Source organism: Arvicanthis niloticus, chromosome 19, assembly GCF_011762505.2.
Source record: "Arvicanthis niloticus isolate mArvNil1 chromosome 19, mArvNil1.pat.X, whole genome shotgun sequence".
Classification (NCBI taxonomy): Eukaryota; Metazoa; Chordata; class Mammalia; order Rodentia; family Muridae; genus Arvicanthis; species Arvicanthis niloticus.
This window is the reverse complement of record NC_047676.1, coordinates 49,567,636-49,584,904: the sequence shown is the minus strand read 5'-3', so window position 1 is coordinate 49,584,904 and position 17,269 is coordinate 49,567,636. Positions and strand designations below refer to the sequence as shown.

The window sequence follows — 17,269 nt, the reverse complement described above, 5'->3', positions numbered from 1 at the left end:
ATATAAGTATTCTAGAAAAATGAAAAGCAGAGCTATCATAAATCAAGAGAGCATAAGGCATACAAAGGACAGTGACGACTCCCAGCACAGAGCACTGGTTCCTTCCGGTCTGGGCCCAGGAACTGAGCAGATCCAAGACAGCAGCTTTGCCCCCAATCACACAGAACCCAGAGGAAGCTGGTCTCCCAGGAACTCTAACCCGGGCAGTATCAGCAGACAGCAAGGCCCGCCCCAAACAGGGATTAACTGGGACCCACAAGGACCTAGGAAGTCACTCCCGGCCCAGGGCACTGGTTCTTTCCAGTCTGGGCCAGAGCACTGAGCAGATCTTGGGTGGCAGCTCTGCCCCCAATCTCAACCCAGAGGAAGCAGGGATCCCAGGTGCTCTAACTCGGGCAGTATCTTAGGTAAGCAGACAGCAAGGCCCGCCCCAAACAGGGAGTAACTGGGACCCACAAGGACCCAGGAAGTCATCCCCGGCCCGGAACACTGGTTTCCTTTGGTCTAGGCCAGACGGCTGAGCAGATCTTGGGTGGCAGCTCTGCCCCCAATCTCTAACAACCCAGAGGAAATGGGGCTCCCAGAGCTCTAACCTGGGCAGCATCCTGTCTGCGCTTGAGCACTGAGTAGATTTTGGGCCCAAGTGCTTACCCCAGTAGTTACACCCACCACACAAAGTTCTGATACAACCAAGATAATAGGAAAGACAGGCTCCAGTCAGGGACAGGGCAGGTAGCACTGAGGAGATACAGATGGCAAAAGGAAAGCGCAAGAACATAAGCATCAGTAACTCAGGGTACTTGACATCCTCTCACACAAGAAAGTCCTGAATTACCCATATCACCAGAAAAGCAAGATTCAGATTCAAAATCACTTCTAATGATGATGATAGAGTACTTTAAGAAGGACATAAATAACACTCTCAAAGAATTTGAGGAGAACATAGGTAAACAGGTAGAAGCCCTTAAAGAGGAAACACAAAAATCCCTTAAAGAATTACAAGAGAACACAACTAAACAGGTGAAGAAATTGAACAAAACTATCCAGGACATACAAATGGAAGTAGAAACAATCAAGAAATCACAAAGGGAGACTATGCTGGAGAAAGAAAACCTAGGAAAGAAATCAGGAGTCACAGACACAAGCATCACCAACAGAATACAAGAGATAGAAGAGAGAATCTCAGGTGCAGAAGATACCATAGAAAATATCAACACAACTGTCAAAAAATGCAAAATGCAAAAAGTTCTTAACACAAAATATCCAGGAAATCCAGGACACAATGAGGAGACCAAACCTAATGAGAGTGAAGATTAAAGGGCCAATAAATATCTTCAAAAAAATTATAGAAGAAAACTTCCCTAATTTAAACAAAGAGATGCCCATAAACATACAAGAAGCCTATAGAACACCAAATAGACTAGACCAGAAAAGAAATACCTTCTGTAACATAATAATCAAAACACCAAGTGCACAAAACAAAAAAAAGAATATTAAATGCAGTAAGGGAGAAAGGCCAAGTAACATATAAAGGCAGACCTATCAGAATTACACCAGACTTCTCACCAGATACTATAAAAGCTAGAAGATGCTGGACAGATGTCATACAGACCCTAAGAGAACACAAATGCCAGCCCAGGCTACTATACCCAGCAAAACTCTTAATTACCATAGATAGAGAAATTAAGACATTCCATGACAAAACCGAATTTACACAGTATCTTTCCACAAACCCAGCATTACAAAGGATAATAGCAGGAAAGCTCCAATACAAGGAGGGAAATTATACCCTAGAAAGAGCAAGAACGTAACCCTCTTCCAACAAATCCAAAAGAAGATAGCCACACAAAGATAACTTCACCTCTAATAACAAAAATAACAGGAGACAACAATCACTGTTCCTTAATATCTCATCAATGGACTCAGTTCCCCAATTAAAAGACATAGGCTAATGGACTGGATACATAAACAGGACCCAGCATTTTGCTGCATACAGGAAACCCACCTCAGTGACAAACACAGACTCCACCTTAGAGCAAAAGGCTGGAAAAAAATTTTTCAAGCAAATGGTCCTAAGAAACAAGCTGGAGTAGCCATTCTAAAATCTGCAGCTTGAGAACACAAAGGGGGGGGGGGGGGGGGACACATGGCTCCACCTGTATAGGTAGTTGAGGGTGGCCTTGCCAGACATCAGTGGAAGTGGACAGCCTTGGTACCTGAAAGTTTGGACTCCCTAGTGTTGGGGAATTGCAAGAGCAGGGAGGTGGGAATGAGAGGATGGTGGGAGCACACCCTCATATTAATTGGAGGGGGGGAATGGGATAAGGGGTTAGGCATCAGTGGAAGTGGAGGGCCTAGGTGACCGAAAGTTTGGATTCCCTGATGTTGGGAAATTTGAGAGCAGGAAGGCAAAAATGGGAGGATGGTGGGAGCACACCCTCATAGAAACTCCCAGAATATATTTGGATTAGACATGACAGAGGCAGGCCACCAGAAGACTAGATTCCAGAACTCAAACAAAAAATTATCTTGATACTAAAATTTGTTTTGAGAATTTTTATATTGCAGAATATATAGCCTTGGTGTATCTACTCATCAGGCAAGCTGAGCGCACCTGTTCTAACCTCTGATGTCCTGGAATTCCAGCTGGATGCAGTGAAGACACAGTGTCAGAGACTTATCAATTTACTCTTCCCCCAAACCCCCTTCTAATATCTCAACGCCCATAATCAGCTTGAAGAAGTTAATGAAGAGTCAGCACCCCTATTCCCTGGGCTTGGGGACTGAGATGGTTAATATTGGGCTGTCTTTCTAGGGAAAAGTAGTGGTTTTGGTAGAACAGGGGAGATTAGCTAGGATTTATTGCATAGCCATAACCTACTGGTAGAAATATGTATAACTGTTATTAAGCTGAAGTTATAATTTCTTAAATGGTACAAAATTTACTTTGATTTCAAATTTAAGGTTTTCATTGGTACGAGCTTCTTATTAACATAAAAGTGAGATGAATGTTGTTACTATCACAGGCATTGTGCCTGTATAACACATTTAGGAATACAAGGCTTAGACCCAGTCCTTCTTTAACTTTTCTAACTTATTTGAGATGGTTAGCCTGTGAGTTAAGGGACCATAGCAAATTCATGGCTTTGAGTTTATTGTTAGGGTGTTTTCTATATTTTCTTTAGAAATAGCTAAAAGGAGTTAACAGACAACAGTCCAGATTGCCTTACATAAATAGTTGGTTTTCAAAACATCAGAAATCCACAGAATTGACGTTACAAACATTTCTGTATTAATGTTCATTTTGATTAGAGACCTGTCTGCTCCTGACAGCTTCCTGTCTTGGATTCTAAGAAGAAACTGAGCATCTTTGGAGTTATTCCAATTGTGGTGAGTCAGCCACTAGGCAAGAATTGCCTCTTTCCATCTACAGACAAATTACAGAAAAGGACACACTTGCAGAATAGTTGGCTGATTATATCTGCCAAGACAGAGTAATCAGCCCTTAATAATTCTGCATTACTAGGTCTGCCAGACGATCCTGGGCCAGAAGGCTGAAGATCCAATGTTCTGTAGTATAGGGACTGTCCAGGTGTTTAGCTGTCTCTCTAGAAGCTATGCTTTGTGCTTCCCATAATTTCAGTTAACTCAGTCATTCTGGATTTCTGATGGGGTTGAAAACTTAGTCTCATAGCCAATCCTTGCTATTTTCTTTGAGAGAAAAGATTTGAGAGGATGGTTTTCAGCTGACATTCATTCTAAAGCCAAGAAAAAAAAACAAAAAAACAAAAAAACAAAAACCAGGTTCAGAACTAAGTCTTTTATTTAGGAGAGATGACAGAGGTTCTGCTTAGTCAACAAAATGATGGACTGGGTATTAGGTCTATCTTGCACCTTACTGACATAAATTGGTATAGTTATGCTCTAACTGTATTTTGAGAGAAAAGTTTTATTTTAACAGGAAGGGTGATATGTATGAGGAGCTATGGTGGGAGGAGTAAGGAGAGGAGGAGTAAGGAGAGGAGGAGAAGGAGTGTGGAGCTAGGTGATGAGAGAGAAAGAGAGAGGGGGGCCAGACATGGAGGCAGATGTTCACATGTCTCCGCCAGTCAAAGATAGTTAATATATCTAGGTTGGGTATTAGGTTACACTTCTGATTGATACTGAGCATTACCAAATTTATAAAGCCGTTGGTTAACATTTAAAAAATTGTATAAAAGCAAAAAGGAGAAAGGGGTATGGGATAGGGGTTTTCTAGGGAGGGGAAATGGGGAAAGGAGATGGCATCTGAAATGTAAATAAAATATCCAAAAAAAAAAAAAAAACAAAAACAAAAAACCAACAACAACAAAGGACAGTGACAGAAGTTCAATACTGACAAACACACACAGAACTCCAGCATTGGAAGAACAGACTTAAAATCATCTAAGAAATTTGAGATTATCCTGAAAGGTTTCTCTTTTGAGGGCAGCATTTAAAGTTACACATGTGGACAAACTTCTGTTGTATTTCCCAGTGTTTATTCAAAGTAACAGAATATGGATCAGGACCAGACTAAGATAAACATAGTCTTTGGTTGTGAATGTAATGCAGTGATAGAGGACTTGCCTGGTATAACCTGGATTTAACCAATATCCCTGAAAAACAAAACATGAAACAACCTATACATCACTTCACTAGCATCTGAGACTGTGGCAGGAAGATCATGTGTTCAAGGACAGCTGGGCTGTACATTATCAGATTTTTGTCTCAAAAGATAAAAAAGAAGAGAAGAGCTCCTCTTCTGGCCTGGGGAGACAGCTCAGTGAAGTACTGCCTACTGACTAAGCATGAGAACTTTAGCTCCAATCCCAGAATCTACTTTAAAAAGACAGCAAAGTGGTAGATGCTTGCAGAGGATTCCTCGGGGTTGGTGGTCAGCCTGCTTGACCTAACTAGGGAGACCTTGTCTCAAAAAGGTGAACAGTTCCTGAAGAACATTACATGCTGACGTCTGGCCACCACACACATGAACATACACATGGAACAATCACTTTTCTTTTTCTTTTTGACACTAAAGAAACAGTTCCAATCTACTGCACATACCTTCTTCCTGGAAAAATAATCCCATACACGGTCCTCTATTTTTTTGTGTTAGGCTCTCATGTAGCCCAAGGTGGCCTTGAACTTGCTATGGAGTCAAGGCCAGGCTTGAAATTCTATCTTCCTGCCTCGTTTCCAAGTGCAGGGTTACAGTTGGCACACCACCACTCCTACTCTGCACGCTGTGTTACTTGTGATTTTAACTTGAGGCTACTCAGTAGTACAAAAGGAATGAAGGCTTGAAGAGGTTGGAAGCCGCTGTTGTTCCTCCAATAAGCAGTTATGCTACAAGATCTTTCGTCAGCAGGCAAACCTCAGAGTAAAAGGACAGCGTGAGAGGATGTGACAAGGGGACTGGGCCTCTGCAGGCTTACCACTTCTCAAACGTGTTCAGCTTGTAGAAAACAAATGAGGCCTAGAGACCTGACAGCAGCTGAAAGGACAGATGCAACTAGAAGTAACCGGTGGCTTTGCCACAAGAAAACCCTGCTCACCTGTGCACAGATCTGATGCATGACGTGACCGAACTCGTGGAAGTAAGTTCGCACTTCATCGTGTCTCAGGAGAGAGGGCCGACCTGCTACGGGCTGAGAAAAGTTGACCACCAGGGCAGCCACAGACATCATCCGACTGCCATCAGGGAGAAGGCAGCCTGGCTGGAGACCAAAGCAGGCCGCATGGTTGTATTTTCCTTCCCTGAGAGACAGACACAGAGCTGTGAAACGGACAGTCTACTTTGGTGAAAAACATGTCATGTCTTCTTCTAGGCATTATAGTCTGCTTGACACCAGAAGACATTTTCTTGGTTCCTTGAGTCCCCCCTCCCTGCCTCCTGCATCTTAAGTTTGGGCAGATACTGGACACCACAGTTATAGGAGACTTCAGACAACGACTTAAGGTTGGTGCTGGTCTAGACACAACATGGAACCACAGTGCTGTACACAAGGGAAAAGCAGCATCACTTGCAGTATCAGACTTTATATAGGAAAAGGATGGGGATGGGCAGACTCTCCTGAGCCACCATTAGTCAGGGAAAGGCTATAAAGCATCACTTAGATGCTTTTCCATTTGGTCCTACAGACCAAGGCCTTAGTACCCACAGTAAGAGAGACCCTGCTGTTCTTAGAGCAGCTGTGCAAACCCACTGCTCAGAACAACAACAACAACAACAACAACAACAACAACAACAACAACAGCCTCTACAGGGCAGAAATACACCACATGTTCAAACCTACAGCTGTAGATGAAGCAGGACCACTGACTTGGACCCATTTTTAAGACATACGACAGAGGCTACTCTGCTGAAGGGTGATGCTAGCTAGCTAGGTATGGTGACACACACCAGTGATCCCAGGTATCCAGGAGCTGAGTTCAGTCAGGTGATTAGTGATACCCTGTCTCAGGAAAAGATGAACAAAACCAAGAAACAACAACGTAGAGACTGATGCTGGATCACTGCAACAGAGATTTCCCACCCCAGCCAGACCAGTGTGAGCAGGGAAGAAACCACGGCAGCCCACTGTGTGTAGAGAGCTCAGATGAAGACCTGCTCTGTGTGGTGAGAAGTGGAAGAGACTTAGAAAAAAACTTTGGCAAATCAATTCTAGATACAAACTAGAACAAGGGCAAGTCTGCAGCACTCAGAGGTTAATCCAGGCAACGGTAGCTCTGGAACCCACCTAACTACTAAATAAACCAATACCACATATAAAAGTCTAGCAGAAGGAAGTGTGGGGCCAATTTTAGACATAAAGTTAACCATAGTCTTCACTCAAATGCCTGCCTTTCAATCAACCTGTGAGAAATACAAAGATGCAAAGCCTACAGGGGACCCACATTCACATGAAATGGATGCTAGACCTAGGAGCGCATTTGAGACAATATAACCAGACTAAGATCTGAAAGGTTTGGGTGCTGTGTACAGTCAGCTGGATAATTTTGGCAGAGTTGGAAACCATAAGACAGACAGATTCATTGGAGCATGGTGGCCCACGCCTGCAACTCCAGCACTCTAGGCATTCAGTGAGCCTGTGGGTATTCTTGCAAGACCTCAGAGTGAACTGGAAGTGTATAAATAGGTAAACAGAAAAACATTGGCATGCTTCTCTGCTATTTCATATATCCTTTGGTATATTGTAATACGCTGTATGTGCTTGATTAGAGTATAAATGGGTGCCAATGTACTGTGGAGGCAATTAGTAAATATTCCCGCTAAAAATCTTAGGAGGTTTTACATCTTTCTATTTTTCAATTAAAGACTTTCTGTTAATTTTTAAATCCTCTGAGAGGCTTTACTCTTCTTTACTTTTTACTTATAATTTATCTTAAAATTTTTTTTATTATTTATGGCTCTGTGTATATCATGTGTACAGGTGCCTGTGGAGGCCACATGTCAAATCTCTAGGACCTGGAACCCTAGGTGGTTGTGAGCCGCCTGTGTGGGTGCTGGGAAATGAACTCTGATCCTCCAAAAAAGATGTATGCCTGGCCACCATGTGTATACAGTGCTCACATGGCCAGAAAACGGTGTGGGATCCCCTGGGACTAAGGTTACAGATGGCTGTGAACAGCCATTGGTCTTAACTTCTGAGCATCTCCCCAGCTTTTGTACTTAGGAGGCACAGGCAGGAGGATCTCTGTGAGTTCGAGGCCAGCCTGGACTAGATAGTGAGCTTCATGATAGCCAGGGATACACAGAGAGATCCTGTTTAAAACAAGAACCCCCAAGCAAAATAAAACAAATAAAAAAAAATCAATTTAATTTAAAAATTACCTCAATTCTGAGATTATATCTTTTCATGTTGTGTTTATAAAGTGATAGAGACTAAAAGTTCTTACCTTGCAGTTTCATGTAAGAATCAGGGTTTGTTTGAGAATCTCAGTATTTGATGAGTAAAAATAAAATGTGCTTTAAAAAGAAAACAAATCTTTAAAGGATCTACTCTGAATACTGCTCTGGAGTAAGAGGAATAAGGCTGGTAACCTATATTTCACCTTTTTGCAGACTGTGACAGGAATGAGTATAGGTAGGTCATTATCCTTGCAACAGATTACTTTGTGTTCTCCATAAAATTTCTGGTATCAACAACCAGATCTCTAATAGGAAATAAGACAAGTATATTGTAGAGACACAGTGGATGGGAGGGCTTTGTCCCTTGGAAGTGTGTTAGGAGACAGTGTGTTAGGAGACTCCCTGGGTTAAAGTGTGTGTCTGTGTGTGTGTGTGTGTGTCTGTGTCTCTGTGTCTGTGTGTGTGTGTGTGTCTGTGTCTCTGTGTCTGTGTGTGTGTGTGTCTGTGTGGGTGTGTGTGTCTGTGTGTGTGTGTGTCTGTGTGTGTACATTCAAGTGGAGAGCTCCTCTGTGGAGCCTAGAGTATGACACTCAGGAGTTAGTCCTCTTCTGCCACCTTGTGGGATTATGGGATTTTATCCACTAATCCATCTTGCTGGCTCAAAGGATTATCCTCTTAAGTACTGACATGAACTGTACCTGACACTAGTGTATGTGTACATGTGTGTACATATGTACATGAGTATGTGCATACTATTCTGTGTGTGTGTGTAGCTCAGAGTCAGTAATCTTTCACTATGGCTTCTGGGAATCAAACTCATGTTGTCAGCCTCTGTAGCAGGCACCTTACCCACTGAGCCATCACTGGCCCTCCTGGCACTTTTCCAAAAAGCTCTGAGATAGCCTAGATGCTGAAGGACACCTGTGCCACCAAATGGATCACAATTCAGCCTCCTTTTGAGCATCCAGGGCCAGGGGATTACTCCCCGACCCCTTGCTGAAGGAGGGTGCTATAATTCTTTGTGGTCTATTTAAAATGGGTGAGTACTTGCAAAGGGCGGGTTTGTTTAGAAAGCAGCCTAAGGAGAAACAGATCCAAATTGTTTGTGTCTGATGGAACATTTGGAGCTGGACAGTTACATACTTCAAAGAATACTACTTGACAATCTACCCCTGACTAAACGTTTGGGAAATGTGCACATACAGTCCTTAGCACATAAATATTCTATAACACCTCAGGGAGGTTATGTCAGTTGAGCATTTGGACTCATTAGATTAACAGCAAACAGTTTGCTATTTCTACTATATTGTGATAGTCCCCAGAAAGACAGACGAGAAAACAGTCACCAAGTGTAGAGGACTGAATGGCAGACAGATTATCTAGGTAATAAACAGTGTGGGGGCCAATTTTAAATTAAGTAAATGCAGTAGATGGTGATGTTAGCTAATGCTTATTTAAGACTTATTATATGAGCTGGGAGGTTGTTCAGATGTTCTGTCGGGCCTGACACATGTACAAATATGTACATCACACACAAATTTATTCTTTTGTTTTTAAAAGAACTCAGCTAAGTGGTATGTGGTTTTCCAAATGATATGAAAGCGATCAGCCTATGTAATCTTTACAATAATGCACAATCAGCGCTGCAAATATTCCCTTCCTTCAGGACCTGCAAGGATACAGCTTAGCAAAGCTGAGTCATCTGTCGCGGGATGAAGGCAGAGCCTCCAGCTTCAGAGCATACTCTTTTGGCTGTTGTGTTTCTGTAGCCTTGGCTCTCCTAGAACTTACTCTGTAGACTAAGATGGCCTTGAATTCACTGCCTACTGAGTGCTGAGATTAAAGGTGTGTGCCACTGAATCCTGGCGAGGGCCTACATTTTAATCCTATGCATGTTAGCAATATTCGAGGGCAGAGTCAGGTTGCTTCTAGCAGCCAATCAGGTACCTTGGATAGAGGTCCAGGTAGAACTGCCCCAGCACTTCTCCAGTAGCTTTATCCTTCACGGTGTAAAGTGAAACGCTCTTATTCCAAACATGAGCATCGGCCACTTGCTCAAACGAAAGTCCCAGCAGCTCCTGGTAGATGCCTAGCAAGCCTTCAGTCACCACCTCGATGGGAAAGTACTCCTTGAGGGACTCCTGATCTACAGAGTACTTGAGCTCCTCCGTCTGTGTCATGTAGTAATGGAGGTCCCATGCATTGATCTTCCCGTCGTATTCAAAACCTCGCTCTTCACATTCCTTCTTCTTCAAGCTCAAAATAAACTCCCGCTCTGCTTCACCCAAGGGCTTTAACTTCTGGCTTAGATCATCTGTGAGGGAAATGGCTGAGTTAGTGATGCATCCTTTAACTTCTGGCTTAAATCACCTGTGAGGGAAATGGCTGAGTTAGTGATGCATCCTTTGGAGCAAGTTTACTCAAAAGTGCTGCCGGTTCTGCGCATGATCAGTCAGAGGAAACAGCACAAGGAGGAAAAAGAGTTGGAGAGAGCAGAGCTTGCTCTCTGGAGTGATTTAGTTGATAACTCTTTCCCCTTGTCTTTCACACCACCAAAACCCAGCCACGATTTCCTTCCAATAGCAACAACGGGGAAGCTTACCTCAAGAGCTCTGACCCAGGAATATTATAATTTAGAACAAAGCAATGGTAAGATTAAGCATGTGCATGTATGTGTGTGTACGTGTGTGTGTGTGTGTGTGTGTGTGTGTGTGTGTTTCTCAGCATGGCTGTGTTGCTAAAACAATAACTCCTGTAACCTGCAGGCAACATCATCTAGAAACTGCTCTGTATGTTGGAGCAGGGGGTTGGCCTGCCTTCCACAGCTTCATTCTGAAGAAGGAGAATTTAGAGACAGCAGTTCTAGATTTTAGCTTTAGATTTAGGAGAAATCGCTAGTCAGAATTTATATACTGTAGTCAAATTCTGATTATTTGCCTTTAAAAAGGCTAATCCCATGAGTAAGCTCTTTTGCAGTTCTTTTCACAATCTGTTAACGATGTGAAGACACTATGTGAAGATAGGCAGCACAAGGCCGGCCAGCCAGAGGGGAGCAGGGTTCCAGGGTTAAGTTAATGGGGCAGTTGCTAGGGAGACATCTCAGCATAGGCAGCCACCACTCGAGAGAGCATTCTCAGCAAACCTGCCAAGTCCCCAAGCTGAGCTACCGTCCTGGACAACATGCATCCGGTCCTCCAGCAGCCGCCGTGCACAACTCCGCTCTTCCCACCAAGTGCAGACTCCAAGGAGAGAACTTTGTCTTGCTATTGCTGTGCTTCTAGCATTTAGCACACCACCTTCTACTCCTAATACAAGGTGGTTATTCCACGTGTCTCAGAAATGCACAAATGAATTATAGGATGTCATTGATGAAACACCTGTTTAGGAGTTATATATGATTCCACCATATATATAAATATACCTTGACTATTGAGAAGAAACAGTGGAGTAAATTTTGGACTCAAAGCTGACTTCTTAACCTACTTTTAATCATTTTATTTTCATTCTTTGGTTTATTGTGACAGGGTCTTACACTGTGGTTTTCTGGTACTTGCTACATGACGCAGGTTGGCCTCAGATTCATGGCATCCTCCTGTCTAAGCCTCCTGACTCTCTGGATTCCAGGTATGTATCACCATGGCCAATTTTAACCCACTATTAATCAGTTCCAACTTAATTCCATTAATAAAAGACTATTAAAGCTAAATACTTTGACATGTTAAAGAAGAAGAAAGTAATCTTAATAGCATTTTAGAGTCTGTGCTAGCATATGCCTCTAATCCGAGTTCTTGGGAGGTAGAGGAACATGTCTGTGTACATTCTGTGTGCGTGTGCTCACATGTGTGGGTAGAGGAACATGTCTGTGTACATTCTGTGTGCGTGTGTGCTCACATGTGTGGGTAGAGGAACATGTCTGTGTACATTCTGTGTGCGTGTGTGCTCACATGTGTGGGTAGAGGAACATGTCTGTGTACATTCTGTGTGCGTATGTGCTCACATGTGTGGGTAGAGGAACATGTCTGTGTACATTCTGTGTGCGTGTGTGCTCACATGTGTGGGTAGAGGAACATGTCTGTGTACATTCTGTGTGCGTGTGTGCACACATGTGTGGGTTGGTGCACTTGCACATGTGTGTTAACATTTGGTATCTTCTCAGTCGATCTGCACCTTGTTTACTGAAGCAGGGTCTCTCATCTGAACCTCTGCTTTATTTTTAACTGTGTAGCCTAGCCAGGCTGTTCACCCTAAGGACAAGCCTGTGACTCTGAGTTCGGGGATCACAGGTGACTTGTGCCAGCTTAGCTTTTACACGGGCTGCAGGGATTTGGTTCTAATCCTCATTGTTTTCTTTTTTTTAAAAAAACTCTTCTACCCATTCTTTCTCTCTCTCTCTTTTTTTTAATTTTCTTTTTTTTTTTTTAAGGTTTATTTATGTATGTGAGTATACTGTCTTCATACACACCAGAAGAGGGTGACAGATCCCATTACAGATGGTTGTGAGCCACCATGCGGTTGCTGGGAATTGAACTCAGGACCTCTGGAAGAGCAGTCAGTGCTCTTAACCGCTGAGCCATCTCTCCAGCCCCCTCATTGTTTTCATAGCAGGCACTTTACTCACTGTTACCTCCCTGTACCAGAAACTTTAGTTGTTATTGTTTTCTTACGTAGCTGTAGCCGTGGCTGGCCTTGAACTCACAGAGAACTTTCTGAATGCTGAGATTAAAGGAATGTGCCACCAGGCTCAGGAAAACCTCGTTTTAAAAAAACTTTATGAAAAAAGACTTAAAATGAATGTAATGACAGTAATTAGGAAATACTTTTAATACTTGCTATACATTTATATATTAAAAAGGGGTCTTTGGAGGGTAAAGTGCCAGTGTTTTTATGTTTGCTCTGTTTTCATTTTATGCCGTATCTTCACTTATTTCACACAAATCTATCAGTAGATAGAGTCTACAGTGTCAAATTCACAGTGGCAATGAATAAAGGCAATGAGCTAACAGTCTGCTGGTCCACACTGACCATATGGAAAAAACAGACTCAATGTCCCAACAATGCAGCCCCAAGAACTGAGTTCATCTAAGGTAAATAGCTGACTGATACCCTTCTCCTGAGCCCCGGATGTTCTCCAAAAGGCAGCCTAGGTGCTGAGCTGAGGCAGATATTACGGGGATATTATGGAGTAAAGTGATGTGGGGCAAAGGAAACAGAAGCCATAGAACTGACTCTAAATAAAGGACTGACCTAGAAAGGTTGCCACATGGCTTGTGCTCTTTGCAGTGTTCAGTTCAAGGACAAAGTCAGCATGGGTGTTATAGCCGAGCAGTTTGGCCACTTGTGCTCGCAGCGGGAGGAGCTGTTGCAGAATTATGGTGTTTTCCTAGTAACAAGAACAACACAAACAGAAGAGAGTGAGCTACTGGACACAAAGATCTAAGAACAGGCACAGCATCAGTAAGGTCTGACACTGTCACACAGCTGTCACCCACTGTAACTACTGCTTCCACTTCAGCCTTAAGAAAGGTGGAAACATGGTTATTCCTGAAATAATCTCTAACACTTTATACTTCTGAGATAGCTGTAAGTTCTTCATAAACTACAAGGCATTGTAAACTCAGGGCAAAACATGGTTTACGAACTACCATGATTTCTAACTTATTTTCAAATAAGTCATATAAGTATCAAGCACTCATTGTTACCACTTTCTGATGTGCTTATGGCAAATTATACACAGTATAGAATTTACCATTTTAACTTCACACAAAGTTGTTTTGCTATTCTACATCCACACACGGAAAATAATGTGTTAATAAGGACGTAGAGAAACTGGTTCCCTTGTGTACTGCTGATGAGAATGTAAAATGGTTCAGCTCTACAAAATGATACAGTGATTCTTCAAAAGCTACACACAGATGGGTTAGGAATAAAGCTGAGTGGGTAGAGTGTTCACCTAAGATTCATGGAGCCTAGAGTTTGATCACCAGCTCCACAGCTCCACATAAACCAGACATGTTAGCACATCTTAACTCAGCACTTGGGAAGTGAAGGCAGGAGGCTCAGGAAATCAAGATCCTGGCTACATAATGAGTTTAAGGTAAGCCAGGGCTACATGAGAGCCAGTCTCAACAACAACAACAAAAAACAAAAGCAAAACAAAACAAAACAAATACAAGCCCAAAACCCAAACCAAAGCACCTTCCACAACAACCAAAACAGTAACAACAACAACAACAAAAACCCTACAGAATTACCATATAATCTCAACTCTACTTTAGAGGAAATATTCAAAAGAACTGAGGCAGACACAAAATAGGTATCCATAGATACCTATGTTCAAAGCATCAGTATTCAACAATAATTTCATAGAAACAACTCAAGTGCCCAGTGACAGAAGACTGGGTCAAGAAAATGTGGTACATCCATATAGCAACAAACAACTCATCCTTAAATAGGAGGACATTCTGACATATTTCAACATGGTAAGCCTTTATGACATTATGTTAAGCAGACATGAGTCACAGGACACATGTGAGTCTCCTACAGCCATTAAGTTTACAGACACGGAAAGTGGAACAGGGAATGCGGAATTCATTTGTAACGAATGCAGGATCAGTTAGAGAGCATAAAAAGTTCTGTGAATGGGTGTTGGTTCCAGAAGAATGCACATAATTAATTAATGTACTTAATTCCACGTGCTATTGTCTGGAAGTTCCCCTACGATATATTGAAAATTAATTTGTATTGCTGTGACCCTAAGAGATGGAGCCTTTTACCACTGTCCTCACAAACTGATTAGTGGCTTACCAGAGAGCTGGAAGAAACCAGCTTAGGTACATTTTGTCCTGTCCCCTATAATTAAAAGATAGTTTCCTTCTTCTTTGTGAGCACGCAGCATCTTGGATTTCCTGCCTCCAACATTATGAAAAATAAATCTCTATTATTTATAAGTTATCCAGTCTATAGTACTTTGTTTAAATAGCACAAACAGATGAACATACCATGGCAATTGACATTCAAAATAGGCTTTTCCTTAACATATTTTCTATTTGGAACCTGTATACTTATACTTGAACTTATACCACAAACACACACAAACTCCATACACATACTGACACACACAAAGACACACAGACACACATATACACATACAGACATACATACAGACACACACAAAGACACACAGACACACATGCACACACATATACACATACAGACACACATATACACGTTCAGACACGCACACAGTCACACACACACTGACACACACACATACACACACACACACACTTGTGTTTGCTTCTGTTTAAAAGAAGTTACTATGTAGCTCTGTGGGCCTGGAACTCACTATGTATCCAAAGTGACAGCTTCAGAATCATAGAAATCCTCCTCTTGGCCTCCTGGGTCTTGGGATTACACATGTGTGCCAACAAAAAAAAAAAAAAAAAAAAAAAAAAAAAAAAAAAAAAATCTATTCTATTTTTAACAATAAAAGAAAAGGTCAGAGGCAGGTGGATTTCTGAGTTCAGGGCCAGCCTAGTCTACAGAGTGAGTTCCAGGACAGCCAGGGCTACTCAGAGAAACCCTGTCTTGAAATATCAAAAAAAAAAAAAAAAAAAAAAAAAAAAAAAAAAAAAAAAGTCATTCTTTTTGTTTTTAATTCTTAAAAATTGTTTTATTTTTTGTGTATGCCTGTTTTGCCTGCACATATATGTGCACTGCACGTGTTCCTGGTGCTTGAGGGGTCCAAATGGGTCATCAAGTCCCCTGGACTAGATTTACTGATAGTTACAAGACAACATACAGTGCTGGGAACAAAATCTGGGCCCCCAGCCAGAGCAGTAAGTGTTGTTAACTACTGAGGCATATCACTGGAAAAGTAATCTCATAATGTCAAAGGAAAAATTATTAATCCTAACAATCAAGTCAGCCAATTATTTATGGATTTATTTTCTTATATATACCAATTTAAAAATATTTTACATGTGTGGGGGGGGGTAAGGAGACACGTGCACACTAAAGCATGTGTGTGGAAGTTTGGACTATTCTGAGCTTGGTTTCTGCCTTCTGCTTTGCTGAGGCAGGGTCTCTCGTTTCTACTGCTGCACTGCATAGCCCAAGCTAGCTGGCCCATGAACTCCAATTCCAGGTGATTCTCCTGCCTCAGCCTCCCAATTGAAAGAAAGACCGATAGGATCACACGTGTGCCACCACAGCTGAATTTTGTGGAGTTGTCAGGTTTGCATGACTAGTTCCTTTACCCACAGCCCATCCACCTCCTCAACCCTGTATTTTGTAGGCTGGCCTCAAATTCATAGGAACTTACCTGTCTCAGCCTCCTGAATACTTGCTTTGTAGATGTGACCTACCAAACCGGACTTGTTTTGATTTCTGAGACAGGGGCTCATTTTACAGCTCAGGCTGGTCTCAAACCCACCTTACTGCTTGACTTAGCATGCTTTTGACTTAGCTTTTGAATGGTCTTGAAGAGATAGATATACTATGGGATACGAAGAGTGGTGTGAATAAAATGCTGCTATAACAAAAATGAAGAAGTACAGAAGTGAAAGGCGGCTGGAGAGACAGTGCAGCCTGGAAAGCTCAGGGTATATACACACTATAATATGGGTGACACTTACTGCAGCGCTGCTCACTGTGGGTACATTACATGTACTATAATATGGGTAGTGTTCACTGCAGTTGTTGAGGCCATAACTTTGGCAATATGCCATATGCCAGTAGGCCTTAGTTCTAGGGAGATTGATTGGGAAAATTACTAATGCTTGTCACTAAGTGCTACTTTCAAAAAATTTTACAGGAGAGAGATGAGCTCAAAGAACCCGACATCTTCTAAGATGGAAAATGGAAAGAAGGACACTGGGAGATGGAAGGCAAGGCAGACTTTATTGGGATTTAGTCTGCCCGACAAGCCAGCTCTGCTGCATTCCTAATGTCATGGGAGTAGAAGGTCCCTCAGTTACTCAACCACGGAGATGAATCTGAGAACACTGCCTACCTCTTTTCTTCCTTGCAAAAGTTTACCTTTTCTAAAAGGCCTCAAAGCAAAGTCTTTTAAACAGAGGAACAAATGTAGAAATGAATCAGTTAATAAAACTTGGAGGAAATATGAACAAAAGCAATATTTAGCTAGAGTTCTTAACTGCCTAGATTAAATGCTACAAGAAGCTAAGCTTTTGAAGACATTTTATTATGAAGGCTATGGAACATACTGTTGCTATTTAGTTCCTAACCTAATTCTTGTATTTCAGACTGGCACGCGGGAAGGAGAGGAAGCATGGAGTACAACTGGTAAAGAACTTTTTGCCAAACAATTTTTGAAAATGTCTATGTATCTCCTATGTTCCTGTTTCTCTCCTCCTTTTTTTTGTTTTTTGAGAC

The 17,269-nt window shown here is 42.1% G+C and overlaps 1 protein-coding gene across 2 annotated transcripts in view; it reads right to left on the bottom strand.

Annotated features, from left to right (window-relative positions):
• The window catches only part of Nln (neurolysin), a 92,326-nt gene that overhangs the window by 20,215 nt on the left and 54,842 nt on the right, over positions 1-17,269 (bottom strand). For both annotated transcript variants that reach the window (XM_034523464.2, XM_034523465.2), the window contains 3 exons: positions 13,118-13,253; positions 9,821-10,187; positions 5,577-5,778 (listed from right to left, as the gene is read on the bottom strand). In XM_034523464.2, coding sequence (XP_034379355.1) covers positions 5,577-5,778; positions 9,821-10,187; positions 13,118-13,253 — 705 coding nt within the window. The remainder of the gene's footprint in view (positions 1-5,576; positions 5,779-9,820; positions 10,188-13,117; positions 13,254-17,269) is intronic.